At 43.4% G+C, this 27,549-nt stretch overlaps 1 protein-coding gene across 1 annotated transcript in view; it reads left to right on the forward strand.

Moving 5' to 3' along the window:
• Window positions 1-26,567, forward strand: part of sash1a (SAM and SH3 domain containing 1a) — a gene marked incomplete at both ends in the record, with an annotated part of 456,478 nt that extends 429,911 nt beyond the window's left edge. Inside the window, 5 exons of the mRNA XM_080744028.1 lie at window positions 6,817-6,967; window positions 7,648-7,776; window positions 15,488-16,566; window positions 24,296-24,427; window positions 26,301-26,567. Of these exons, the coding sequence (XP_080600154.1) occupies window positions 6,817-6,967; window positions 7,648-7,776; window positions 15,488-16,566; window positions 24,296-24,427; window positions 26,301-26,567 (1,758 nt within the window). The remainder of the gene's footprint in view (window positions 1-6,816; window positions 6,968-7,647; window positions 7,777-15,487; window positions 16,567-24,295; window positions 24,428-26,300) is intronic.
• Between the last annotated feature and the right edge of the window lie 982 nt (window positions 26,568-27,549).

The raw sequence follows: 27,549 nt of genomic DNA on the forward strand, positions 1-27,549 counted from the left end.
CACACACACACACACCACCGCTCAGTTCACACGAGTGTGATTTTTTTTGAAAAATCCTATGTTTCTATGTCAGCAATCTGGCCAGCCATCGTCAAAGAAAAGGTCCTTTTCACGTAACTGGAGCTCAGTTAGTCTGTTCTTGAGAGACTGCTATGTCAGTGGTTTTCAAACCTTTCCAACCCCCAAAAATGATATTTATTTGGCCACGGACCCCCATCTCAAAATATTTAGTTCCAGGGACCACCCAGAAGCAAAATTTGAGTTACAAACGTTCGCTTTGAAAATACATATATTTCAAAGATTTGCACACATTTTCACGACTTGTTCAAAAATAGCAGATTTACAAGCTCGCAGCGCGGCACTCGGTGCCGCGCTGTGAGCTTGTATATCTGCTATTTTTCTATAGTTAAAGCATTCAATAATCTCAAGCCTAAATGGGTTAATACAGCACCGTGGAGTGGTTGTGGATTAATGTCTGACTCAAAGACACTTCAACGCTGCTAAACCTGGAGGGGACAGCATGGCACCGGGGGACCGCTGGGATTCCCAGATGGCCAGGCTACCTCCTCCTGAGCCTGCATGCCAGCAGAAGAACTTTAGAATAATCTCCAGCGACAGACTACCCTTTTGACAAGTCTGGGCTAAAGCAAGACTGAAGAAGTTATGTATAAATTACATTTCACCCAGGTCTGGCCTAAAAAACACTGATACAGGCATAAGTAAATGTTGAATGTAGTAACAGGCATAAGTAAATGTTGAATGTAGATACTAGGGGTGTAACGATACATTTTAACAGCGATACGATACCCATCACAGTACATGGTTGACGATACGATACATGGACAATATTGGTTCATTTGATTCAATGATTTAAAATCGATATAGTAAGTATTTAGCAAAGAAATGAAATCTGTGTAAAACGTGTAAAAAATCTATTATTATGGAAGTAAACGCTGTAATTATCTAGCAAATACATGGACATTTTATTTCAACTCGTATGGACAAACCCACCTTGACATGAACCCAGAGATTACACACATTTATCGATAGACCAAGAGTATAGCTATATGGAATGGAAAGTTAATTAGACCCCTCTTTTTCATTTTCCCTCTTAAAATTGACAAATACATGGCACAAATACTTAGTTTCCATATAATCAATTATTTGCATTGCAAAACATTTCGATACCGATTACCGCAATTTAAAACGATAAGATACAAAGCCAAAACGGTACGATATTATGCTTTTGCAAACGATATAGTAGATCATTGCAAATTAAAATCGATTTTTCGATTCAGTTACTATATCGTTACACCCCTAGTAGATACATAAAGTTCCACGCGATTGCCCGGGCCAGCCCCCATTCTTGGGCAAAAACAACACGGGATGTTTGACGTCGCGCGTAAACAACCATCGCCCACGTTCACAACACGCCCAGATCTTAACAAGTCCCCGTGTCTTTCAATTAAACCCTACTTCTAGCCATGCACTTCATAACATTTCCTCCCACACCGCCGGTCAGACTCTGTTTTATCTGTGAGCGCTGAGATTAGAGACCCCAGAGGGTTGGACAGAGCAGCGCCACGGTCAAGGCATTGATGTAACATCACAGTTGACCTAGAGGCTTTATTAGAAGGTCCGAGCACAGGGGCGTCGCACCACATTCTGGGCCCTGGGTACAAGGATTCACTGCGGGCCCCCCATGAATGTTCTTCGTAAGGGGGAGGGGGTTTAACCCATTTAGACTGGGAACCCATTATTTTGTGCTTTAATTATTGAAAAATAGCAGACATACAAGCTCACAGCGCGGCGCTGCGAGCGTATAGATCTGCTATTTTTGAAAAATCGTGGAAAAAAGTATATGAAAATCCTGTGTTTCTATGTCAGTGGTGCTCAAAGTTTTTCATGTGAAGGACCCCCAAAATGATATGTATTTGGCCACGGACCCCCATCTCAAAACATTTAGTTCCAGGGACCCCCCAGAAGCAAAATTTGAGTTACAGATGTTTGCTTAAAAAATACACATATTGGGCGCCCTAGTGGTCCAGGCGCATACCACCTACTAGGCTATGATGCCTGCTGGCGTCGCCAGTTCGATTTCCCGATCCGGACAACCTTTGCCACATGTCATTCCCCATCTCTCTCCCCATTTCCTGTCAGTCTACATTATCCTATCAAATAAAGGCTTAAAAAAAGGCCAAAAACAAATAATATAAAAAAAAGGATCTACAAGCTAGCTTGTAGATCTGCTATTTTTCAATAGCTAAAGTATAAAATAATTCCAGGCCCCTCCACCTTGGGCCCTAGTAACTCAGTCCCACTTTCCCCCCCTTGTGACGCCCCTGGGTCTGAGCCTACAGCGGTGCGGAGGTTAGATGTGCATCAAAGTGTTCTCCATCATCACGTGGTCACCAGCAGCAGTCTGGTAGTGGGAGGCCCAGACTAAACACCGATTTGCTTTCTTCGCGGCCGCACACTGATGGCCTTTTTATTACCCCATTAAGACCTCGACTGTTTTAACCACTTTAAACCATTAATTTATACTTTGGCTATTGAAAAATAGCAGATATACAAGCTAGATCTGTTATTTTTGAAAAGTCGTGAACATTTGTGCAAATCTTTGAATATATGTATTTTTTTTTTAACATTTGTCACTCAAATTCTGCTTCTGGGTGGTCCCTGGAAGTAAATATTTTGAGATGGTGGTCCGTGGCCAAATACATATCATTTTGAGGGTCCTTCACGTGAAAAGGTTTGAGCACCGCTGACATAGAAACATAGGTTTGTCAAAGATCCTTGCACTAATTTTCCAGATCTTTCAAAAATAGCAGATCTACAAGCTCACAGTGAGCTTGTATATCTGCTATTTTTCAACAGTTAAAGCACAAAACAACACAGTGAATCCTTGTGCCCAGGGACCAGAATTTGGTGCGACACCCCTGCTGGGTGTTTGTGTTAGCTGTGGTCCTTTTGTTTGGCCCTTCATTATCCCAGAAATAGAGCAGTGGTGGAAGAAAGTCCGAAATTCACGAACATCAGTACTAAAAGTGCAGTAAATCTGTGTGAAACATGTCAATAGTGCAGTTTTTTTAAGGGAGAAATCTATTACTATGGATATAAATAAGTAAACACTGTGATTCTCTAGCAAATACATATCCGATCTACAAGCTCACAATGCACTGCGATGCGACACATTGTGTGCTTGTAGATCGGATATTTTCAAATGGGTTAAATGTCCTGTATGGGAAGTTCAGAGAGCTGTGGGAAGTTCAGAAATCCATAGTCTTGTGACATCATCGTTTGACGGATCTTTTATTTTTTATTTATATTATCGCAAGAACAATGGCTTCCACCTTAACATTGCAACTTTTCAGGAATAGAAAGCTTGCATTTTCTATTAGCTTGGATTCTCCATTGATGATGTCACTAGATGATGGGTTTCTGACCTGCCCACAGCCCTCCTCTAAGACACAACCAATTAGAATAACATGATGCTATTTTATCATGAACATTAATTAGTGAGGATCAATTATATGAAGATAGGTTGAAAAGTGGTGAAGATGTCCTTTAAGTACAGTACTTGAGTAAATGTACTACACCGCTGGCAGAGATGCTCGGTGCTGCTCGACAGCGGACTCTTGCCGCTGTAATTGATGGTCTCGCTGGTGACGTGCTGTCTGCGCGTTCCCTCTCCAAGATTCCAGAACGCGCTAGCGCGCACTCCGACATCCGCCGTGTCTATTCTGAGGGGAAACCAGTTCACAACGATAGTGAATGATAGAGTCATCTAGCCAGATATTTCGAGGCAGATTTTATTTTCTTCCTAGGCGTGTTGTACATGACCACTCAGACGAAGCTCTGTGGGCTGAATGAATGACTTGTGTGTGTGTGTGTGTGTGTGTGTGTGTGTGTGTGTGTGTGTGTGTGTGTGTGTGTGTGTGTGTGTGTGTGTGTGTGGTGGCTTTCGTGGAATTGTCTCCACCTTAACCCATTCAGAACGGGGTACACATTATTGTGTATCATTATTGTATGCTTTAACTATTGAAAAATAGCAGATATACAAGCTCACAGCGCGGCACCGAGTGCCGCGCTGCGAGCTTGTAGATCTGCTATTTTTGAAAAATCGTGAAAATTAGAATTTTGACCCGATTCTATAAGTGTCTTTTGAATCCTTCTAAGGTTTTTTTGTAAAACCTAAGTTTCTATGTCAGCAATCTGGCCAGCCATCGTCAAAGAAAAGGTCCTTTTCACTTAACTGGAGCTCAGTTAGAGAGACTACTATGTCAGTGGGTCTCAAACCTTGTCATGTGAAGGACCCCCTAAATATCAAAATATTTAGTTCCAGGGACCACCCAGATGCAAAATTTGAGTTACAAACGTTCGCTTTGAAAATACATATATTCAAAGATTTGCACACATTTTCACGACTTTTTCAAAAATAGCAGATCTACAAGCTCGCAGCGCGGCACTCGGTGCCGCGCTGTGAGCTTGTATATCTGCTATTTTTCACTGGTTAAAGCATTCAATAATTCTAGACCTAAATGGGTTTAAGTCATCTCTTTTCCCACCATTTACGTTGCCACGCTTGTCCTTCAAGTTCTATTTGTTCTCTTGGTCACAGCAAGAATAGCTCGGGACGCTGGCCCAGAGATCAGCTAACTGAGTACATAAAAAAACAGATGTTAAGGGTCCATCCTGCTACTGACTAGCACCGCCACACAGTCCTATTAATGCCTTTTATTGTTGCAAAGTTCACAGATTCTTGACTGTATTTAAAATGGATATTTAAATGTGGTTCATTGGGTTCATGGCATTTTATAAGATCTTAGTCTTCTTAAGCTGATAGATAGTTAGACGTGGTTTGTTGTCGATGTGAAAATACATGATAAATGAAGAACAGATGGTGTTTGTCCCACCTCTGTTTATTCCCTGCATTTTGTTACATTACACTGTGTACAGTATGATTACATATACTGTGTACAGTATGATTACATACACTGTGTACAGTATGATTCAGTATTAATTAGCTCTATATTCTGATAGTACTCATAACATTTTATCCAATTTTATCCAATTACGATAGAGAACTCAGTCGGGATACTGATTAAACAAGTGAAATTGGAAGTGATCAATCAATCAATCAATCAATCAATCAATCAATCAACCTTTATTTGTATAGCACATTTACATAACCGAAATTAACCAAAGTGCTTCACAGTAAATAAAATATATAAAAACATAATAAAATATAAGAACATAGTAAGAAAAACACCAGATACATCAAATATGAATACATAGGCATAACAACCAGCAAGGTTAAAAATAAACAATGCTTAGCCATCATGGAACATCGAAGGCCAGTGAGAAAAGGTGGGTTTTGAGGAGGGACTTAAAAATATCAATAGATTTGGCAACTCTAATATGGGGAGGGAGACCGTTCCACAGCACCGGGGCCGCGACTGCAAAGGCACGGTCACCTCTAGTTTTCCGGGTTATGTCTGGTGGAACTGTCAATAGTGACTGGTCAACAGATCTAAGTGCTCTGGGTGTGTTGTGACAGTGTATACGTTCGGACATATATGGGGGGGCAAGGCCATTAAGGGATTTGAAAGTGAAAAGAAGAATCTTGAAGTCGATCCTTTGTTTTATCGGGAGCCAATGGAGAGAGATGAGAACTGGAGTGATGTGGTCAAATTTTTTGGTGCCGGTAAGAAGGCGGGCAGCGGCGTTTTGAACTAATTGCAGGCGTCTAAGTGCGGTTTGGTCAGTTCCATAGTACAGGGCGTTACAGTAGTCTAGTCTAGTAGAGATAAAAGAATGTATGACGGTTTCGAATTGTTTGGCTGGGAGGTAGGGTTTAACTTTAGCAAGTAGGCGGAGATGATAAAAACTGGTTTTGACAACGGCACTAATCTGTGTATTGAATTTGAAGTTGCAGTCGAATATGACGCCGAGGTTCTTTGCACTGGTGTGAATGTTGGATGTGAGGGGGCCCAGGGTGTTTACAGGAAGGGTGGGGTTATGGCCGAAGATGATGATCTCAGTTTTATTGTCATTTAGATTGTCATTGTGATGACACGAATAAATGAGAAGACAAAATTAGGATTGGAAAAATGAAGCTGATAAATGGCTGAAAGGTTGTCACCCTCCTGAAAATGTATTTTCTGTTCATTAAAGAGCTGTGGAGACAGGGACTCTATAGCAATGGTTACTATCAGAATATAGAACTTTAACAACTGACTTTTTGTCTTATCCAAACCAGCAAGACTCCCTAATCGGGAGATAAGCGACCGTCAGGTCAGCAGTGTCCAAAAATGTGTTTGAAAAAATCTGCCTGATGGTGACGCTAAATGGGACATATCCATGTTGATGACATGACTGTATACCACTTTGCGTGATTTTTAGGGCAAAATCTGTAGGAGCAGTGTCCAAAAATTGGCCTGATGGTGGCACTAGAAGAGGGCCATGTGAGAAATGAGGAGGTGGAGGTTGTGGTTTGGCAGCCAAGGAGTGTGTGTGCAAAGTTTGGCATGGATAGGGGCAACGTTGGCAGAGATATGAGTAGGGCAAAAGTGTAACGTCAACGTGATGGACAGTCTGACAGACTGACTGACAGACTGACAGCCGGTGGAGGTTTTGATAGTAACTGTGACCTGATGGTCGCAAAAAATATCACTTACCCTACCTTATATCGTTATATTGGGCATTAAAGGAGTTTTTTCATTGTCAGAAATATAATTATAAGTTAAACGTTCTCAAAACCTCGACCTACAGTACAGTGCTCTAACCCTGGCCCTCTGTGTGGTCTCGTTGCAGGAGCACATGCCCACCTTCCTGTTCAACGGCTACGAGGACCTGGACACCTTCAAGCTGCTGGAGGAGGAGGACCTGGACGAGCTGAACATCAAGGACCCCCAGCACCGCGCCGTGCTGCTCACTGCTGTGGAGCTGCTGCAGGAGTACGACAGTAAGTGAACGTTAGAAGAAAATATTTTAGTTAAAAACGACCTACAAGCTCACAATGTGTTGCAATGTGACGCTTCATGAGCTTGTAGATCTGCTATTTTCAAAAGACTTACAATACAATACTTTTGTACTTTTAGTCAAGTAAATGTTGAATTCCAGACTTTGTAGACTTTGTAACAGTAAGTATTTCTATATTGCAGCATTGATGCTTCTTTCATTTAAGTAATGTGAGACACTGCCCTTTTGACACTCTTGACCAGTGGTTCTCAACCTGTGGGTCGGGACCCCCAGGGGGGTCTACAAATTATTTTGGGGGGGTCCCCAGATGATTAACTTAATGTGCAACACATGATTTCTCACTCAACAGTAAACAAACCAACAACGTTTAAATGTATAGCACATTTCTAAAGTGACAAATCAAGGACTTTTTATTACCTCTGAAATGATAAATTAAACATTGGCCAAATTGTCAAATATTAGAGGCAGAAATTGTGAAAATAGCTGATCTACATGCTCACAACGCCTCGTGTTATAGAACCGTGTTATACAAAATGTTAGGCCTCAACTCTTAGTGCTCGTCAGGTTGGGGGGTCCCCAGTTAAAATATGGTTATTTTGGGGGTCGCGGCCTGAAAAGGTTGAGTACCACCCAACCCTCATCCTCTGCCGCTGTGTTTTCCAGGCAGCAGCGACCCCGAGCGCAGTGGCTTGTCGGGTTCCCAGGAGAAGCTGCTGTCGGACGGCCGCGGCCTGGTGGGAGACTCCCCTCGCGACTCCGGCTGCTACGAGAGCAATGAGAACCTGGAGAATGGTAATGATAGCCTAGCCTAGCCTTGCCTAGCCTTGCCTAGCATTAGCCAATTGGGATTCCCCTGGGATTATAGCGTAACCTGGGCCTAGCCTAGCGCTACACATCCCGGACGAGCCCCCAGTTATGTAACAGTGACTGTGACTGTTCCTACTTGACTCCTCCTCCACCCTTGCTCCGCCCTCTTGCCCATGCTTCAGCATTCTAACACCCAGTCCATCTCACCATCTCTGGACCGGTTCGCCTGCCAAGCCAATCAAACTCTCTATCTGCCATATCACCATAGACAAACAGCCATCCTCTGGAGAAACTCCCTCCCTTTTTTTCTTTTTATCTCCGCGCTCTCTTTTTCTGTCCTTTCACGCTCCACTCTTTTCCACCCGCTCTCCCCATCCCGTAGGCATTCTGTGTCATCATTGGTGCCGACGCCCCGTCGTCATAGCGGCCGAGAGGGACCCGGCAGGTCGCAGGCCGCTAAGCCTGGTCCGCCGCCCCACAATGGCGGAGTCCTCCTCCTGTGTGCAAAGCCAAAGACCCTGCCCAATGCACAGAACTGTTCTGTTGGGAACAAGCTCACTGGGACCCCGACCCAGGCCACCTCCTCCTCCACCTGTAGGGGTGGAGTTAGTGTAGGGATACCAGGAGGACCGTTGTTCTGCTAAATATACTGCAGGTGTTTGAGCCTGGAACAAGGCCCGTGAACACCTGTGTTTTGCTGGGGTGGTATTAGCTCTGGTCCATAGCGTTAGCGGAGTTCTCCCTAACGCTATGTTCGTCTACCTCCCCATATCCTTGGCAAATCCGGAAAACTTCTGGTCCGAAAATAAAATCGCCCCTCACCAAACCAAAGGTATCAGTGGACAGTTGAAAGCTTACTCTACTTGGTGGATGTGGTCTGAGCCCCCCACCACACGATTAAAATACATTTATAGGGTGAAATGAAAAATATTCCACTGGATGGAGACACTCTTCCTGGTTGAATACTGTTTTTACGAAACAGCGCTTCCAGCGTCGCAGAGCTGAATAACACCCAATGAGACTAATGCTCTGTTAAAGCGGTCCTCTGACCTGCGCGGCAGTAGTGAGTTGGCACTCACTGAGTTGGAGTCTCCATCCGGAGGAATATATTTCATTTCGCACTATAAATTTATTTTAATCGTGTGGTGGGGGGCTCAGACTGCGTCCACTAAGTAGAGTACGTTTTCAACTGTCCATTGATACCTTTGGTTTGGTGAGGGGCGAAACAGTTTTTGTTATTTTCGGACCAGACGACGGGTCTTTCTGGATTTGCCAAGGATATGGGGAGGTAGACGAACATAGCGTTAGGGAGAACTCCGCTAACGCTATGGACCAGAGCTAGGGTGGTATTATCCAACGATTTAGCGACAAATCCAATCAATTTAGTGACAAATCAAAAAGCGGCATTGCAATCTCTTTGTATCCGTAACCATTTCAAGATGTCACCTTTGCTTGTGTTTACTTCTAACAGTGACCATGTCGCACAAATACTCAGATGTGCCTAAAAAAAAAGACGATGGATGAAAATATTTTTTTGAATTGTAGTGCATAGATTGTAAATGATCCTTTTATCTTTGTTCTTATTATTGCAGTATATCAAGGTCTTATTTCTTCTCCCCCCCCTTTTTTTCAATTTATTTTGAAGACTTGCCAGATTGTGTGCTTTGCTTTCCGTCCCACAACACAACTTTCTGTTAATAATAGCTCAACAACTCATAAACCATTACTTTGTCATGGCTTATCTTCTCTTTCTCCATCTAATGGGTTCCAGCTTTACCACCGTGTTCCCCTTTATGTGTGTACTATGTGAGTGTGTGTGCGTGTGCGTGTGTGTGTGTGTGTGTGTGTGTGTGTGTGTGTGTGTGTGTGTGTGTGTGTGTGTGTGTGTGTGTGTGTGTGTGTGTGTGTGTGTGTGTGTGTGTGTGTGTGTGTGTATACTCGCGCGTGTGTGTGTGTGTGTATGTACGTGTCGTACAGTTCAAACAGTAAATTGTGCAATTTGCCACAGTAGAGATTTCAGTTGTGGAATAAAAACCACTTCTATAACAGAAGGACTCGGTCCTGCTTGCTTTATTTCATGTCTCTTTCTTTCTTTCTTTCTATGTGTCTATTTTTCCTTCCATCCCACTAAACGTCTCAAAGGGATATTTCACTTTCAAAAAACCCTTTTGTAATTTTATCGTCTAATAAGGCTTTTTTGAACACCCTGAACAGTTTTTAATTTGCTTGATTCAATATTTAGATATTTGATGTAAATGTTAACAGGCCCTCCTCCTACAGGGCTTCCCCCCATACACACCCATTGTAACTTCAAACTGCATTTTAACCATGATAGATTTATCAAAAACACCCATTATTTTTTTCTGGTGACTTATACTAACCTCCTAATACGTGAGCATGGAGGAGGAGGGCCTGGTAACATTTACATCAAATATCTAAATATTTAATCAAATAAATTAATCTGTTCAGGGTGTTCATAAAAGCCCGATTAGACGATAAAATTACCAAAGTTTTTTTTTTAAGTGAAATATCCCTTTAACTGCATAACATGCAGCACACATTCTGCATTCTGCTTACGATTTCTGGGTTCTACGGTACCGTGACGAACACTGCATCATTTTCATTTATGCTTCATTAATAGAGAAATGACGAGTAGCTCTGGTGCAATAATTTATTGACAATTTATTGACAACCTGGCCCACATATGTAGACCCCCTTAACTCATTTACTGCCATTTTGAATAGTCGTCTTTCAGGTTTTCCTGCCAGAAGTCTCCATAGACTTCCATGTAATTTATAGTGCACGGATCATGCACGCCCATGCACAGATCATGCACTACGTGTGTGCAGGATGTTCACAGCTTTCAAACAAAAAAATCCGATTGGAAATCCGTTCAGGCATTCATGAGATAGCAGCCATTATGTTTTACATGTTATGTAAACAAAGATGGCTGCCCTGTTTGAAAGATGGGGTTGTATGGGGGTGAAACATGCAAAATCGCGATTGAAATCATGTTTACTAGATAGAATGGGGTCCAAAAAATATATATATATATTTTTTAGGTCAAACTCGTCATAGGCAGAGTGGACCCATTAACTCATTCCCTGCCAGGCCCGATAGTCCCGAGATTATTCCAATGTCTTTCCCCGCCAGGCCCGATAGTTCCGAGAATTAAAAAAAAAAAAAAAATTTTGACCCCCAAAAATGGAGTAGGCATGATAGCAATCGCGAAATTGCATGTTTAACCCCCATAGCAACCCCATCTTTCAAGCATGGCAGCCATTTTGGCAGCCATCTTTGTTAAACATAGTGGCTGTTATCTCATGAATGCCTGAACGGATTTCCATTCAGATTTTTTTGTTTGAAAGCTGTGAGCAATGTGGACACACGTGGTGCATTATCTAGGCATGGGTGTGCATGATCCGTGCACACCCAATTACATGGAAGTCTATGGAGACGAATGGCAGGTGGGAGTACGGAGGTATGTTAAAATGGCGGTCAATGTGTTAATATAACTCGTCAAACTAGTCATAGTCGTAGATGAGTTCATCAACCAAAATAGAAATGCAGTGTTAATCAGAGAGTTAATTTTGGATCGCAGATTAACTCTGATGAAGGCAGTTTGCCTTTGGAAAAGTTGTCTTCATCTTTAGAAATCTGAAAATGTTGCATCAGAGCGACTAATTAGAATTCATAAAGGAGCTTGTGTCGTTTTAAATTCAGAGAAGGGGAAACGTGGAATTAAATCACACAGGTGTCTGAATTTCCTTCCCGGACTTCTCCTTTGTTTCCATTAGTAGCTCGTACACGCAGTATGTCTTCACACTCCCCCCTAATTTTTAGACCCGCCCATCTGTGAGGGAACAGTAGGTACCTAAAGGTGCCTGTGGCCCCCTAGGCCGACGGATCCACTGGCGAAGCACTGTATGTCCATAAATGGGACCGTAGAACCCAGAAAAATTTTCTGTTCTGTTTTTATTAATAAACTTTCTTCTGTGTCTGTTCACTTTCCATGTAGCTCCTAGACGCTCCGATACATGCCGTGAACATAGTATTTGCCTCTATAAATACTCCCTTTCAAATGCGCACTTGCTACGTTCGGGTAACTTAAAGCACTAGATTTGTTTTTTGGGCTTTTATGCCTTTATTGGATAGGACAGTAAGACTGACAGGAAGTGGGGGGGAGAGATGGGGAGCGGCATGGGTCGTCCGGATCGGGAATTGAACCGCCGCCAGGCATCCATGCCTATGTGGCAATGCCTAAGTGGTATGCGCCTGGACCAGTAGGCCAGCGGGCACCCCTAAAGCACTACTTTAATAGAATGTTTTGAAATCAACAAAAAATGTCTTTTACCCATTTAGAACGGGTACACATTATTGTGTATCATTATTTTATGCTTTAACTATTGAAAAATAGCAGATATACAAGCTCACAGCGCGGCACCACAGCCGCGCTGCGAGCTTGTAGATCTGCTATTTTCTTGAAACTTAGAATTTTGACCCGATTCTATAAGTGTCTTTTGAATCCTCCAAAGTTTTTTGAAAAAACTATATTTCTATGTCAGCAATCTGGCTAGCCATCGTCAAAGAAAAGGTCCTTTTCACTTGAATGGAGCTCAGTTAGTTTGTTCTTGAGAGACTACTAATGTCAGTGGTTCTCAAACCTTTTCATGTGAAGGACCCCCAAAATTATATTTATTTGGCCACAGACCCCCATCTCAAAATATTTAGTTCCAGGGACCACCCAGAAGCAAAATTTGAGTTACAAACGTTCGCTTTGAAAATACATCTATTCAAAGATTTGCACACATTTTCACGACTTTTTCAAAAATAGCAGATCTACAAGCTCGTAGCGCGGCACTCGGTGCCGCGCTGTGAGCTTGTATATCTGCTGTTTTTCACTGGTTAAAGCAAAGCATTCAATAATTCTAGGCCTAAATGGGTTGGGAAAATTCCCTGACAGTTGCATATCCTAGCTGATTATTGCCAGTACTCCTTTATACTGATGGTCCTACTAGGAAGATATTGGCACAACTGCAGAGGAAAGCACAGTTGAGTCTGATAACTAATTATTTGCTGAGGTTGCGCCCATTATTCATTGAGTACGCCCTGTAGCTCACAGAGAAAGCCTATGTGCGTTTTACTATTGAACAAAGGTAGATTTGCTCCACCAACTGTTTATTATATCAATATCAATAATATTACGAATGAGTATCTGCAAAGGGGAGATTGTTTTATTGAAATATGACTGTTTGATGCATATATGCATTCCTCAGCCAGCACTGCATATACAATACACAAGCAAGCTCTGATTCTTTGTCAATATTTGACTTCGCTCCCACCCGAAATATTAAATCCCCAAATGTACAAGGCGATTAAAATGACAGATTGCAAATCTTTAAGCTGTGAAGCAAATTAAAAAAAGAAAATCCTTTGCTGACAAAGGGCAGTACAATATGTGCCAATACCGTTTGCCAACCGAGGAGGAGACAATGATATAACATCTCATCTATTTCTGTCATCACTTCATTCCTAATCTTTGGCATGGCATACGTTTATGGTTCCATCCTTCTCTTCATAACTCTCTAAGACTGGAGCTGGATGGTAAGTCATCTTGGCCCCTTTCTTGTGCTGTGATGTTTGGAACGCCCTTGTCTAGAGTACGTTCAGTCAGGATTCCTCATGATATGACGATAAGTAATCGATCAAACTCTTAAGAGCAGGGGTCTTCAACGTTTTCAGGCCAAGGAGAGAGAGATGAAGCAGGGACCCCCACTACATAGGCCTATGTGTGATGCGGATTTTCATCGAGTTCATAGACTTGTTTGACAGCACTGTCATCAGTTTTTGTGACATTTAACCACTTGAATCGTCGATATTTCGTAAACTTGATCTTTCACTATGTACTTGGTCTGCTCTTTTTTTTAGCTTGACACCAAACATATTTGCCAAAAATAGACGATCTACAAGCTCTCAACGCCTCGCAGCGCGAGGCGTTGAGAGCTTGTAGATCTGCTATTTTTGTCTAAAGTTCTCCTCGGAAAAGGGATGCGCGAGGGTTCAAGTTGTTAAATTTAAAAGAATGATCCTATCACAAAAGGATTTGTCAGCCTCCCTGTAGTAACTCTAAGGAACCCCCTGGGGGTCCCGGACCCCCTGTTGAAGACCCCTGCTTAAGAGGCAGTACGCTTAATTCACACCGGCAGGTCACAGCGCTGGCACGTTTAGTGAATGCGTCAAGTTTCAATGCAAAGACTATGGAGACTAGTGGCTTTTCACACCGTGTTGGGACGCTTCACATTGTACCCAATACAGTATGCATGTATTTAATATATCCTTGGGTGCGAGCCTGCGAGGACCTGGCAGCATTCCTTTCCATACATGTGTAGACGAATGCTTTAATCACAGAGCTACAAGGGGTGTCACCATATTGACTAATACATTTTTATGCAGGATGGCATAAGATGAAATAAGTCTTTACATTTTCCACTTAGCTCATGTAGCTGCTCAATTTCTTTTTCTAATTTCACCTTTACAGCTGCTAGTTTGTTGACGAAATTTGCTCTAACGTTCCATTTCTTTACCTTGGTAGCAGACACAGTTGTTACACCGTGACAGGTGTTACTCTTGCACACGCCCAATTTGTTGCATTTTAGCGTTGTGAACTAGCATTGGCCGCCGCTGGTGTGAATTGAGCGTTGGGTCCTTCCAATGGCAATTAATCTGCAAATGATACAGGAAAAGATCCAAATCTGCCATTTAAGATTCATCAGTTAGCCTGAGTTGCTCTGGTAGATCTTTTTTAGTTTAGTAGATTATGTATGTTTTTCTGTGAGGATAAGTTAACATTTGTTAAAACTCCCAACACTTTATTTTTCTAGCCTCCTGCAATTTCCTCTTTAGATATGTATAATATTCAATAACTCATTTTGAAAAGGACATAGCGCCCAAAAGACAGCAGAGTTAGAAGCTGTCCACAGTGTATATATATGGTGTTACTGGTGTGGCCGGCTGTACAACCCTGTCTGTCATTCGCTTAAGAAGGAAAGGGCTTTATGATTTTCAACAGTCAATTCTGTTAACCCATTTAGAACGGGTACACATTATTGTGTATCATTATTTTATGCTTTAACTATTGAAAAATAGCAGATATACAAGCTTGTAGATCTGCTATTTTTGAAAAATCGTGAGAATTAGAATTTTGACCCGATTCTATATTTCTTTTGAATCCTTTTTTGAAAAACCTATGTTTCTATGTCAGCAATCTGGCCAGCCATTGTCAAAGAAAAGGTCCTTTTCACTTAACTGGAGCCCAGTTAGTCTGTTCTTGAGAGACTACTATGTCAGTGGTTCTCAAACCTTTTCATGTGAAGGACCCACAAAATGATATGTATTTGGCCACGGACCCGCATCTCAAAATATCTAGTTCCAGGGACCACCCAGAAGCAAAATTTGAGTTACAAACGTTCGCTTTGAAAATACATATATTCAAAGATTTGCACACATTTTCACGACTTTTTCAAAAATAGCAGATGTACAAGCTCGCAGCGCGGCACTCGGTGCCGCGCTGTGAGCTTGTATATCTGCTATTTTTTACTGGTTAAAGCATTCAATAATTCCAGGCCTAAATAAATATGAATGCAATACCTATATTCGTCTTCAAAGTGAGGCTGAGCGTTTCCACGTTGTGTTGCAGGGAAGAGCAAGAAATCCTGCCGCTCCGGCCGCTCCTCCGCCGGCCTCCAGTCCCCGGACTACCCCACCCTCCCCATGACCCTCTCCACCGAGGCCCTGCAGCAGAGCGGCAAGAGCCAGCGCACCAAGTTCTCCAAGAGCTTCTTCCTCAAGCCCACCCTGAAGGGCTTCAGCCTGCTGGGGGGGCTGCGCAGCAAGGCCCACCACCGGCGCTCCCCCATCCCGTCCAGCCGCAGCTGCGAGGACCTGGACGGGTCCCCGCCGCCCGCCGGGGCGTGGAAGCGCTCCCACTCGCTGGGAGACCTCCGCTGGGAGCAGTGCTTCGACCAGAAGAAGAAGGACGCCAGCCTGGAACTCAAGCCCGCCAGAGGGGGGTCGAAGTCGGGCAACAACGGCAGCCCCGTCAAGAGACACGGAGACGGAGGTTCCCCGAGCCGCACCGGCCCCCCTCCCGCGGTGAGCCCCAAGGGGTGGATCGTCGACCGACCCCCCGTGCCCTCCCAGTTGCCCCTCCGCCCCCCCTGTCCGAGCGCCCCGGCGCCCACCCCTCCGGGGTCGCTGTCCCCGAGTCCTCCCCCTCCATCTAACGCGAGCGCGGAGAGGATCGTTCGGACTCATCCCAAAAAGCCTCCGGTCCCTCCCCCTGTGCCGGCCAAAAAGTCCAAGGAGAGGCTGGCCAACGGGCTGCGCCACCCGCCGCCCCACTCCCTGCCTTCCTCGCCCTCCCCGACTCCCTCCCCGACCCACTCCGTCACCCCCCGCTCCCATCCCGCCAGCCCCGTCGTCCGCAGCGGCGGCTGCTGGAGCCCCCCGAGCCCCAGCAGCGGGCCTCCTCCGGCTCTGCCCACCAAGACCCCCTCGAGCAGCCCTGCCAGCCCCTCCTCCTCCTGTGCCTCGCAGGCCGAGGAGCCGGGCAGCTCTCTGGCCGTGCCCCCGCCCTGGCTGTCAGACCTGGGGGGCAAGGTGGCGGTCGCCAGGAAGGCGTCGCACGCCAAGCTGGGTCCCGACCTGCCCGCTCTCCTGGAGCAGCGGATGGAGACGGAGGGCATCGATCTGACGGAGGAGCCCTACTCTGACAAGGTACAGTCAGTCCAGGCTGCTTATCAAATAACTAGGCCTGGCACAGTTATTACATAATAGGGGTGAGCGATATGGAAAAATACAATATACACATTATTGTGTATCATTATTTTATGCTTTAACTATTGAAAAATAGCAGATATACAAGCTCACAGCGCGGCACCGAGTGCCGCGCTGCGAGCTTGTAGATCTGCTATTTTTTAAAAATCGTGAAAATTAGAATTTTGACCCGATTCTATAAGTGTCTTTTGAATCCTTCTAAGATTTTTTGAAAAACCTATGTTTCTATGTCAGCAATCTGGCCAGCCATCGTCAAAGAAAAGGTCCTTTTCACTTAACTGGAGCTCAGTTAGTCTGTTCTTGAGAGACTATACTATGTCAGTGGTTCTCAAACCTTTTCATGTGAAGGACCCCCAAAATGATATGTATTTAGCCACGGACCTCCATCTCAAAATATTTAGTTCCAGGAACCACCCAGAAGCAAAATTTGAGTTGCAAACATTCGCTTTGAAAATGAATAGATTTACACACATTTTCACGACTTCAAAAAAATAAAAAAAATAGCAGATCTACAAGCTCGCACTCTGTGCAGCGCTGTGAGCTTGTATATCTGCTGTTTTTCACTGGTTAAAGCATTCAATAATTCTAGGCCTAAATGGGTAAGACCAATGTAAAACACTGAAACTTTCAGGGCTACTACAAAAATACATGCATTATTCCAAAGGAGCAATGCAACAGAGAAACAAGGCAACTATGTACACCCAGAGGTGTACATAGTTGAGCCGCTGAGCGTTTTTGTTTTGGCACCCTCTGTTGGACACGTTTGTGGAATCATATACTGTACATTGTCATGTACTTTACATACTGTGTGTAGTCTGTGTGTAGTCTGTGTACATATGCACAGACAGAGAGCTCCTTTACAATACTTTTGCATGATTGTGCACTGAGGTCAGACTATGAGTTAAGAAATACTTAACCCATTTAGGCCTGGGATTATTGAATGCTTTAACTATTGAAAAATAGCAGATATACAAGCTCACAGCACGGCACCGAGTGCCGCGCTGCGAGCTTGTAGATCTGCTATTTTTGAAAAAGTCGTGAAAATGCGTGCAAATATTTGAATATATATATTTTTAAAGCGAACGTTTGTAACAAAAATGGAACTAAATATTTTGAGATGGGGGTCCGTGGCCAACTACATGTAATTTTGAGGGTCCTTCACATGAAAAGGTTTGAGAACCACTGACATAGTAGTCTCTCAAGAAAAGACTAACTGAGCTCCAGTTAAGTGAAAAGGACCTTTTCTTTGACGATGGCTGGCCAGATTGCTGACATAGAAACATAGGTTTTAAAAAAAAAAAACCCTTAGAAGGATTCAAAAGACACTTGTAGAATTGGGTCAAAATTCAAATGTTCACGATTGTTCAAAAATAGCAGATCTACAAGCTCGCAGCGCGGCACTCGGTGCCGTGCTGCAAGCTTGTAGATCTGCTATTTTTCAATAGTTAAAGCATAAAATAATAATACACAATAAGGTGTACCCGTTCTAAATGGCTTAAAACCACAACATATTCTGCCCATAAAGAACAGACATACGCTCATATTTTCACAGTAAGTGTCAAACTACAGTTCCAGACAGCCGTGGTTATATTGTGTCTGGCGTCGGGGCCTTTGGGGTCGACATCATAACATGCCTAACTTGACTAAGTCATGATTTGATTGTAGCTCAGAAGCTGTAAAATGTCTCTCTGTTAGCCCCACAACATCAGCTTGTTTTGGGAGCAGTTTGGCTCCGACACGGAGACTAATAGAGTGTGCAGTCGTTTCTTATGTTTTTGTTGTGTGCTTGCTAGGATGGTGTGCACACAGGGGCGTCACAAGGGGGGGGAAAGTGGGACTGAGTTACTAGGGCCCAAGGTGGAGGGGCCTTAATTATTGTTATACTTTAGCTATTGAAAAATAGCAGATATACAAGCTCACAGCGCGCTGTGAGCTTGTAGATTTGAAAAGTCTTGAAAATGTGTGCAAATCTTTGAATATATATATATATATATATATATATATATTTTTTTTTAAGCAAACATGTGTAACTAAAATTTTGCTTCTGGGGAAATATTTTGAGATGGGAAACAGGTTTTTTCAAAAAAACTTAGCAAGATTTGACACAAATTTTCACTATTTTTCAAAAATAGCAGACCTGCAAGCTCGCAAGCTTGTGAGCTGTCTTGTATGTCTGCTAATAGTTAAAGCACAAAATAATGCGTTCCCAGTCAATGACTCCTTGTACCCAGGGCCCAGAATTTGGTGCGACACCCAAGTGTGCACGATTGTACTTTGTTGTGTATGTGTGTGCATGCCCCGTGTGCTTTCATTCAGATGTGTTTTGTGTGTGTATGCGCGTCTACAATAACACAGAAACCCAGCCTATGAGAACAAGAGACAGTGGGCTGAGTGTTACTATGGTTTGCGGTTCAGACTGTTAGGTTTATGGTCTGAATCTCACTGAAGGCAGGCGGCGGTTGTAAAATATTCATCCACGGGGCCAGACCCCAGGCTTGAGATAAAGTAAGAAATTGTTGTGTTCGCAAGATCACAGCCCAGCTGGGTTCCTATTAGCAAGAAGTGGAGTAGCAGAGGCACACTGCTACCACATTAGTATTGTATTTCGTCACTGTCAGTGTCTGGTCAAAACCTCTTAACTCCATTTTTGAGGTTTTAGATTTTTTTGGCATAAATCAGGGCTATTGAACACCCTTTACATCTTAGTAGGGATGCACCGAATATTCGGCCACCGAAAATATTCGGCTGAATAGTGCCAAAAAATGCATATTCGGTTTCGGTTCAGTTTGATTTCATGGCCGAATAATTATACCGAATAGTACCGAATACCAAATACCGAACATTACCGAATACTGAATACCGAATACTACCGAATAATTTTTTTACATTGATATTTCTTTATTTTGCAATAATTTAGCATGTTAATTTTTGAGACATAGTCTTTTAATACAAATTTACTACACAATAGTAAATAATTCTACACAATAAATAAATATATGTTTTAAATAACTCAATGGGCCCTTATACTTATTGCCATAAACATGTAGCTCTACAACAGAGGCACAGCCATGACAGCAATTGTAAAAAAAAAAAAAAAGGTATATATAATTAAGAATTCGGCTATTCGGTATTCGGCCAAGTGTTTCCTATATTCGGTATTCGGTTTCGGCCAAGAATTTTCCTTTCGGTACATCCCTACATCTGAGTGTTGGTTGCGATCGTCAGGTCGCAGTTATTATCAAAACCTCCACCAGCTGTCAGTCAGTCAGTCACGCGTCACACTTTTCCCCTGCTCATATCTCCGCAACCGTTGCCCCGATCCAAGCCAAATTTTGCACACACACTCCTTGCCTGCCAAACCACCATCAATTCTCACATGACCCTCTTCTAGCGCCGCCCTGAGGCCAGTTCTTGCAAAACACATTTATGGACACATAAATGTGTCCCCAGCCCTACAATTTTTGGCCAAAAATCACGCAAATCGGTACACAGTATGTCTACGCTCATGTCGTCAACATGGATCTGTTCCATTTAGTACCACCTTCAGGCCAATTTTTTAAATGCACGGGAAATGCCCGTCGCAAGTAGATGATGTCATAAATGTAATTTGTGATCTATCCTTATGGAATTTATGGCATGCATGTGCAAATAAAAACAAACATAATAGTTCCTATGGTTAATATGAGCATCAAATCAATATTTCAAATTTGTTTGTGTTTAGTTTTTTTGCACATGCATGCCATAAAAATGACACATGACATTTATGACATCATCAAGTTGCAACAGGCATTTCCCCTATTGAGTGAAATATTAGCTATTTCTAGAAGAAATAAAATATTTAAGGTGTTTTTAATTTTACATTGTAGTTATAGAGGACAAATGACATAATTGTCGTATTAGCCAGGGATCCTTTTAAAACACATTTTTGGACACTACTCCTACAGATTTTGCCCTAAAATCACGCAAATCTATACGCATTATGTCTACACTCATGTCATCAACATGGATCTGTCCCATTTAGCGCCCCCTTCAGGCCGATTTTTTAAAACCCATTTTTGGACACTGCTCCTACACATTTTGCCCTAAAATCACGCAAATCGGTACACAGTATGTCTACACTCATCTCATCAACATGGATCTGTCCCATTTAGCGCCACCTTCAGGCCTATTTTTTTAAACACATTTTTGGACACTGCACATTTTGCCCTAAAATCACGCTGCGACCCGACAGTCGCTTATCTCCCGATTAGGGAGTCTTACTGGTTAAAATAATATTGAACCAATGGAGTTAGAACCAAGTAGTAAAAAGTGCTTGGGGACAAAACCTCCTAACTCCACACTTTCTGCCAAACCAGCTAACTCCACCCGATTGGCCCTCTCTTTTTTTTCATAAATATGTGCTATTGAACACCCTTTACGTCTGTGTGTTGGTTAAAATAATATTGAACCAATGAAAAGTAGTGAAAAGCCCTTCGGTCAAAACCTCCTAACTCCACTTGAGCTCATTTTCTCGAAAATGAAAATGGATTTGAACATGTTGGAGTTAAGAGGTTTCGGCCCGACAGCAGAGACACGCTACTGTACACACAGCAAACCCGTCATAACACAATGTTGACGGTCTCTTTGGAGTCCACCCCCCCCCCCCCCCCCCCCCTTCTTTGCGGTGGTGTAATTGGCATTAAAGCAAGCTGTGTGTACACACACACACACACACACACGCACACGCACACGCACACGCACACGCACACGCACACAGCACAGAGCAAGGACCTAATGAGAGACTGAACCCACATCATAAAGTGCAGTGATCCAACATACGTGGTAGAGGCTGCCCAGGAGGAGGCCTTTGAGGGGCCCTGTTATCCTGGCTGGCAGGGAGAACAGCAGGTCAGGTTGGGTGTCTGGCTGTATGAGCTGTGTGACCATTACATACCTTCTTCCTCCTTATGCCCTCCACCAGGCACGTGCACACATAGACATCAAAGGGGGCCCTTTTATCTGTCCCTCTCCAGTTGTTACTATGGTGAAAGAAATACAAATGCCCTCTTTCCATGCCATACCTGAAGGCAGCATTCAAGAGAATTGCCTTGTCCAAACTCTCCTGAACTTGAATGCAGCATCTTATGTTGAAAGAATTGCCCTCTCTGTGTAGAAATCCATGCCGTTACACCACATCTCCAGTATTGACTTGATTAAGCTTAGTTCAGTGTGGTATCAAGTATCGAAAATAGCTGACCTCCAAGCTCACAACGGGTTGCAGCACGACGTGTTGTGAGCTTGGAGGTCTGCTATTTCCGATATTCCCACCAAAAGGCACTAAGACACTGAAGCCCTAACTGAGCAGGTTAGGGGTTAAATTAGAACGGCTGATATTTGACCATTAATCTACTTTTTGGACGACATCGGCAATGGCAATTATGCAACCGACGTGTCCCAATTTTTTTTACGACTTTCTTGGTTAAAGATTTTGCACTTTTTTGCCAAAACATTGGTCAAAATATTGGTAATTGGTGGTCTAGGATTCTCCAAAATCAGGATCAGCCCGGGACCCAAAAGGTCGTCAGGCTCTATTCAACATTTAAGGTGGTTGCACACTGCTGCGTTTTTCGTTGCGAAATGCGTTTTTCAGGGCAAGGAGAGAGAGAGAGATAGAGAGAGCAAGGGACCGAGTGGTGCGCGAAACGGGCGGCAGTGTGCAAACGTGACTGACATAACGTGAGGTTGATTTTTTTATTTGCGTGCTCCGAAATTCAGTCCGATATTCGGCCCGAAAAACGCAGCAGTGTGCAACCAGCTTTAGTCTCTCACAGGCCAAAAGAGGCCATACTCAAAATGTTGTTGTTTTCTATCATATTGTCCATGCATGTTGCTCTCTGACTTTCACATTCTTCTCCCGCTTGGTGTTTTTAGAACAAGACAGTTTTATTACGGTCTCAGCCTCTTCATATCTCTCTCTGTCTGCTCTTGTCTCCCTTCCCAGCCCGTCGTTCCTCTGTGCGTTGGCTTGTAATATGAGATTATTAGTCTGCTTCACTCGCCCATAAACATCCACATCTGAGCTTCTCATGTCTCATAATGTCCACAATGAGCACATAAAATAAAAGGGGCTCCTCTGTGCTAATCCAACTCATGCTATAATCTAAAACATGCGCTTGTCATTCAAGCCTCTGTCAACAAACCTTGTCTCTGGTCTTAAATACATTCAGTGTAGCCCGATTGTATTAGCCAGGGATGTGCTGGGCCCCTGATTCAGCCCGGGAAAAAGAGTTGTAGAGACCCTCATTGCGCGCTATAGAGAGAGATCTCTCTCTATAGCGCTGCTGCTACTCAAAGATTTGCCATTTCAGATCATGACAAGTGACAAGCCAGTGGGCCAATTATCGTCGTTGTCGGGTGGAAACCTTGTATGGCCAAAACCGTTTGTTTTGTATTTATCATTTTAAAAATGATTTAAACTAGTGAAAACAGCCGATCTACAAGCACACAACACCTCGCGGTGCGAGGCGTTGTGTGCATGTAGATCTGCTGTTTTCACTACTTTTGTGCAACGTCTTTGTATGATGAAGCATGGCTTTGCTTTGCGAAAAAATTAATACATTTGAAACTTGGAGATACGAGGTTTCTGCCCGACAGTGACAATTTACTTTGTTGGCTGCCCAGCCCCCAAAATGGAAAGAAGGCCGACATTTTATTTACATTTTTTTCCTAATGGTCGGCCTGGACCAGCCGGGAATGAACCGTCCGTTCGGGAGTTGTCCCGCTTTTCCCAATGGCCAGCACGTCCCTGGTATTAGCCTTGACAATGTTGGTTTTCTGCAACAGGCAGACCTCCTTTGTTGTGAAGATCTGCGTTGCTTTTTAAACTTTTTTTGTCCCCCTTTGGAATCTAGATTTGTCCCTGTAGGAATGCAAGGGATAGATAGCACTGGAGAGATAGTTTATTTGTCCTCAAGGAGGAAATTCTTTCCACAGGGTCAGTGTCTGTGGATGTTTTGTGTTTTTTGTGGACCAATTCTCGTAACTCGCTGGAGACGTGTGTGTGTGTGTGTGTGTGTGTGTGTGTGTGTGTGTGTGTGTGTGTGTGTGTGTGTGTGTGTGTGTGTGTGTGTGTGTGTGTGTGTGTGTGTGTGTGTGTGTGTGTGTGTGTGTGTGTGTGTGTGTGTGTGTGTGTGTGTGCGCGCGCGCGCATTTGTTTTTTCATCAAGATGTCCTCCTTATGTTTAGCAGCAGGCACGTGCACACATAGACATCAAAGGGGGCTTGAGCCCCTGCCCTTTTATCAGTCTGTAAAACGTGCCCTCTCCAGACCATGAATGCAGTTTTTACCATGGTGAAAGAAATGCTAACGCCCCCCTCTTTCCATGCCATACCTGAAGGCAGCATTCAAGAGAATTACCTCGTCCAAACTCTCCTGAACTTGAATGCAGCAATGTCTCCCGTATTGATTATGCTTAGTTCAGTGTGGTTTCACATACCGAAAATAGCTGCGACGCGTTGTGAGCTTGGAGGTCGGCTATTTTCGATATTTCCACCAAAAGGCCCTTTTAGAAATGACAGCCCCTGCCTCTCAAACATTTGCTGCACGTCCCTGTGTAGCAGTCTGCATTCCTGTACTACTATTAACATGTTCTCATTCTCTGTGTATGTGTGTGTCTTTCTCTCGGTCCAGCATGGCCGCTGTGGGATCCCCCAGGCCCTGGTTCAGCGCTACTCAGAGGACTTAGAACAGCCCGTCAAAGACGTAGCCTCCACCATGGACCAGCTGCGCGTCAAGGAGCTCCGCAAACAGCACCGCATGGCTGTAAGTCACACACTGAACTCCCCTCTCCAGGCTCCAACAGTCAATGCAGAAAGTCATTAAATAGTCCCCCCAGGAATCCGGAGAAAAAGGCTTGATTCCGCTGAGAACAATCCGGATTCTGCAGAATTCTGCGGAGAACAATTCTTGATTCCGCGGACATTAACACTCATAACTTACAATATGCTTGAGCGCTTATAATGCCAGGAATATTATTAATTTTTCAGTTATACAGTACAGCAACCAAGCAGGCATACTATGATTGTAGACTGTAGTGGATTTAATATACCACTAGAGAGCGCCAACGATTAGGTCTTCCAGCCTTGGGATAGCCTGGACTAGAATGGCCGCGGCCATTGTTTTTAATGGAGCGGCCGGTCCGGGCAACGTGAGCGAACGTGCATGCCGATGCGCGCGCGATCGTGTGTTTTAAACCATCGACTATGATGCTGGGTGGCCACTCTGTCACCACAGCCACTTGCTAATGCTAATGAAAGGCTCATGCTAACGCATGGGCAGACCATGACGTCATTTCCAGCGCAAATCCAATGCTTACACTTATATGAACCTATAATAGTCCGTTTTTGCTCAAAAAAAAAAAAAAAAGAAAAGATCAAAAAGGCGATGAAAGTCAATCTGGCTGGCAGGGCCTACTAAAAAAGGCGATGGAAGGCGATTTGGCTGTGTATGGGTTAAAAAACAAACTAAAATTATTGAGTTATTAATCAAAAAAATGATTTAGTTCTAATAATCAAGTAAAACCCTTAGCTACAATTAATTGTAATTAGTGGTTAGAATAATCAAATATTTGAATAATTGTTTTTGAGAATAAAAATCAAATATTAAATCTATACTTTTTTTACTTTTTGTTTTTAACATTTAGTATCTGTTGCAAAGACTATATTGTCATCCAAACCATGCCAATAGTAATTACATTTTTAGAGGATATCTAGTATGGGTGTAATATTTATTCTCTCCTGCATTAGCATTGTCATTGCCAGGACCATAGGCATAGAGGAACCATATATCAGGACATAGTTTCATGTAGGAATGTGGGACCGTCCAGCGTCCATCAGTCAAACTCTTCCCCCAGGGCCCTGTGAAGCAAGGTCCTATGAGGTGGCCTCACCATGTAGGCTACACATCGTTTTATAATAGGAGTAAGAACTGATGTAATGTCAGGTTTTACTGTTATTCCGCGGACGGCAGAAAAATCCACGAATGGCCGGGAAATCCCTGGGGGGACTAATTAACTCATTCAGAACGAGTACACATATTGTGTATCATTATTTTATGCTTTAACTATTGAAAAATAGCAGATATACAAGCTCACAGCGCGGCACCGAGTGCCGCGCTGCGAGCTTGTAGATCTGCTATTTTTGAAAAATCTTGAAAATTAGAATTTTGACCCGATTCTATAAGTGTCTTTTGAATCCTTCTAAGGTTTTTTGAAAAACCTATGTTTCTATGTCAGCAATCTGGCCAGCCATTGTCAAAGAAGAGGTCCTTTTCACTTAACTGGAGCTTAGTTAGTCTGTTCTTGAGAGACTACTATGTCAGTGGTTCTCAAACCTTTTTCATGTGAAGGACCCCTGTAAAAAAATATTCATATCTCAAAATATTATAGTTCCAGGGACCACCCAGAAGCGAAATCTGAGTTACAAACGTTCACTTTGAAGATACATAAAGATTTGCACACATTTTCATCACTTTTTCCAAAAATAGCAGATCTACAAGCTTTGTGAGCTTGTATATCTGCTATTTTTCACTGGTTAAAGCACTCAATAATTCTAGGCCTAAATGGGTTTTAAACGCATTGTATTAACGTGTCATCATTTTGAAAGGTCTCTATAACGTTGTCGTTCTGTTCTTTCAGATCCCCTCCGGAGGTTTGACCGAGATGTGCCGGAAGCCGGCGTCCCCCGGCAACGTCCACACGGTCTCCGATTGGCTGGTGTCCATCGGCATGCCCATGTACGCCGCCTCCCTGGCCTCGGCGGGGTACGACTCGCTGAGCCGCGTGGCGTCGCTCTCTGAGAGCGGCGCCTGGGAGGCCGGGGTGCGGGATCAAAGACACGCCCGGCGACTGGCGAACGAGGCGCGCTCGGTCGCCACCGCCGCACAAAGAGACGCGCAGTCGTAACCGTGCTGGTTGGAATCGGATCGCTAATTGTTTGCAGGTTTCAGTCGACGCTGACTGATTCGTAGATGAACAGAGAGCAAACTGGCCAACGGGACTGAATGACCGGACGAGCGCCAACAGCACAACTTCCTCTCTTGCACCTATCAAGACTTGTGATTGGACAGTAGAGAAACTGACATCACTTACTGTATGTTGAGCTACCTTGCTCGTTCTATCCATCTCTCTCGCTCTCTCTCGTTCTCTCTCTCTCTCTGTTCCTCTTTCTTCCCTTTCTTAAATGTTTACGGCGTCTCAGAGTTTGTTCCCGAAGCCACGACCAGATATCATTATGCCTTTTTAACGCTCTAGACTCGCTCTGTGGAATGGCTTCCATTCGTTAAAATAAAAAAATAAAAAAACATCCCGATGGTCTTAAAACACAAGACTTGGAAATGCCTTTGAGGAATATAGCACACTCTTTTATAGGTCGGACATTTTTTTATTTTCTTCTTTTTTGTTTTATAAAGAAAGACTGTTGTTCATTCTGTGTGTGTTTCATACATGCTTGGTTTTAATCTCTTGTGCAAAACTAAAATTACTCACGGGTCTTAAGGATGTAGCGCGGCCAAAGTGGTTTTCTTTCATCATCACATCGAATTCTTTTAACGCTAACCGATTCTTACTTTCTACAGTGACGTAATCCTGTCGACATTTTGGGTGTTTAATCAACTTAAACGCGTAACTCAAACGACGAATAACTGGTTGTTTTGAAATGTTAAAATATCTTATTTTATATCATGTTTCTGTAATATACATATATTCTAATTTTAAAACGAGTTTACGTTAAAAACGCGGATTGTCTTTTTTTTTTTTGCCTTGTGAATGTTACAGCCTTATTTTGAGGCCAGGTTTCGGTCAGAGAAACTATTTTGTATTTCGAATCGTTTGTCCAGTTCCACAGCAGTTTTGACGCATGTAATTTTTCCAATACGTGGAATCAACA

The sequence above is a fragment of the Nannobrachium achirus genome, assembly GCF_963921795.1.
Source record: "Nannobrachium achirus genome assembly, chromosome: 16".
NCBI classification, from domain to species: Eukaryota; Metazoa; Chordata; class Actinopteri; order Myctophiformes; family Myctophidae; genus Nannobrachium; species Nannobrachium achirus.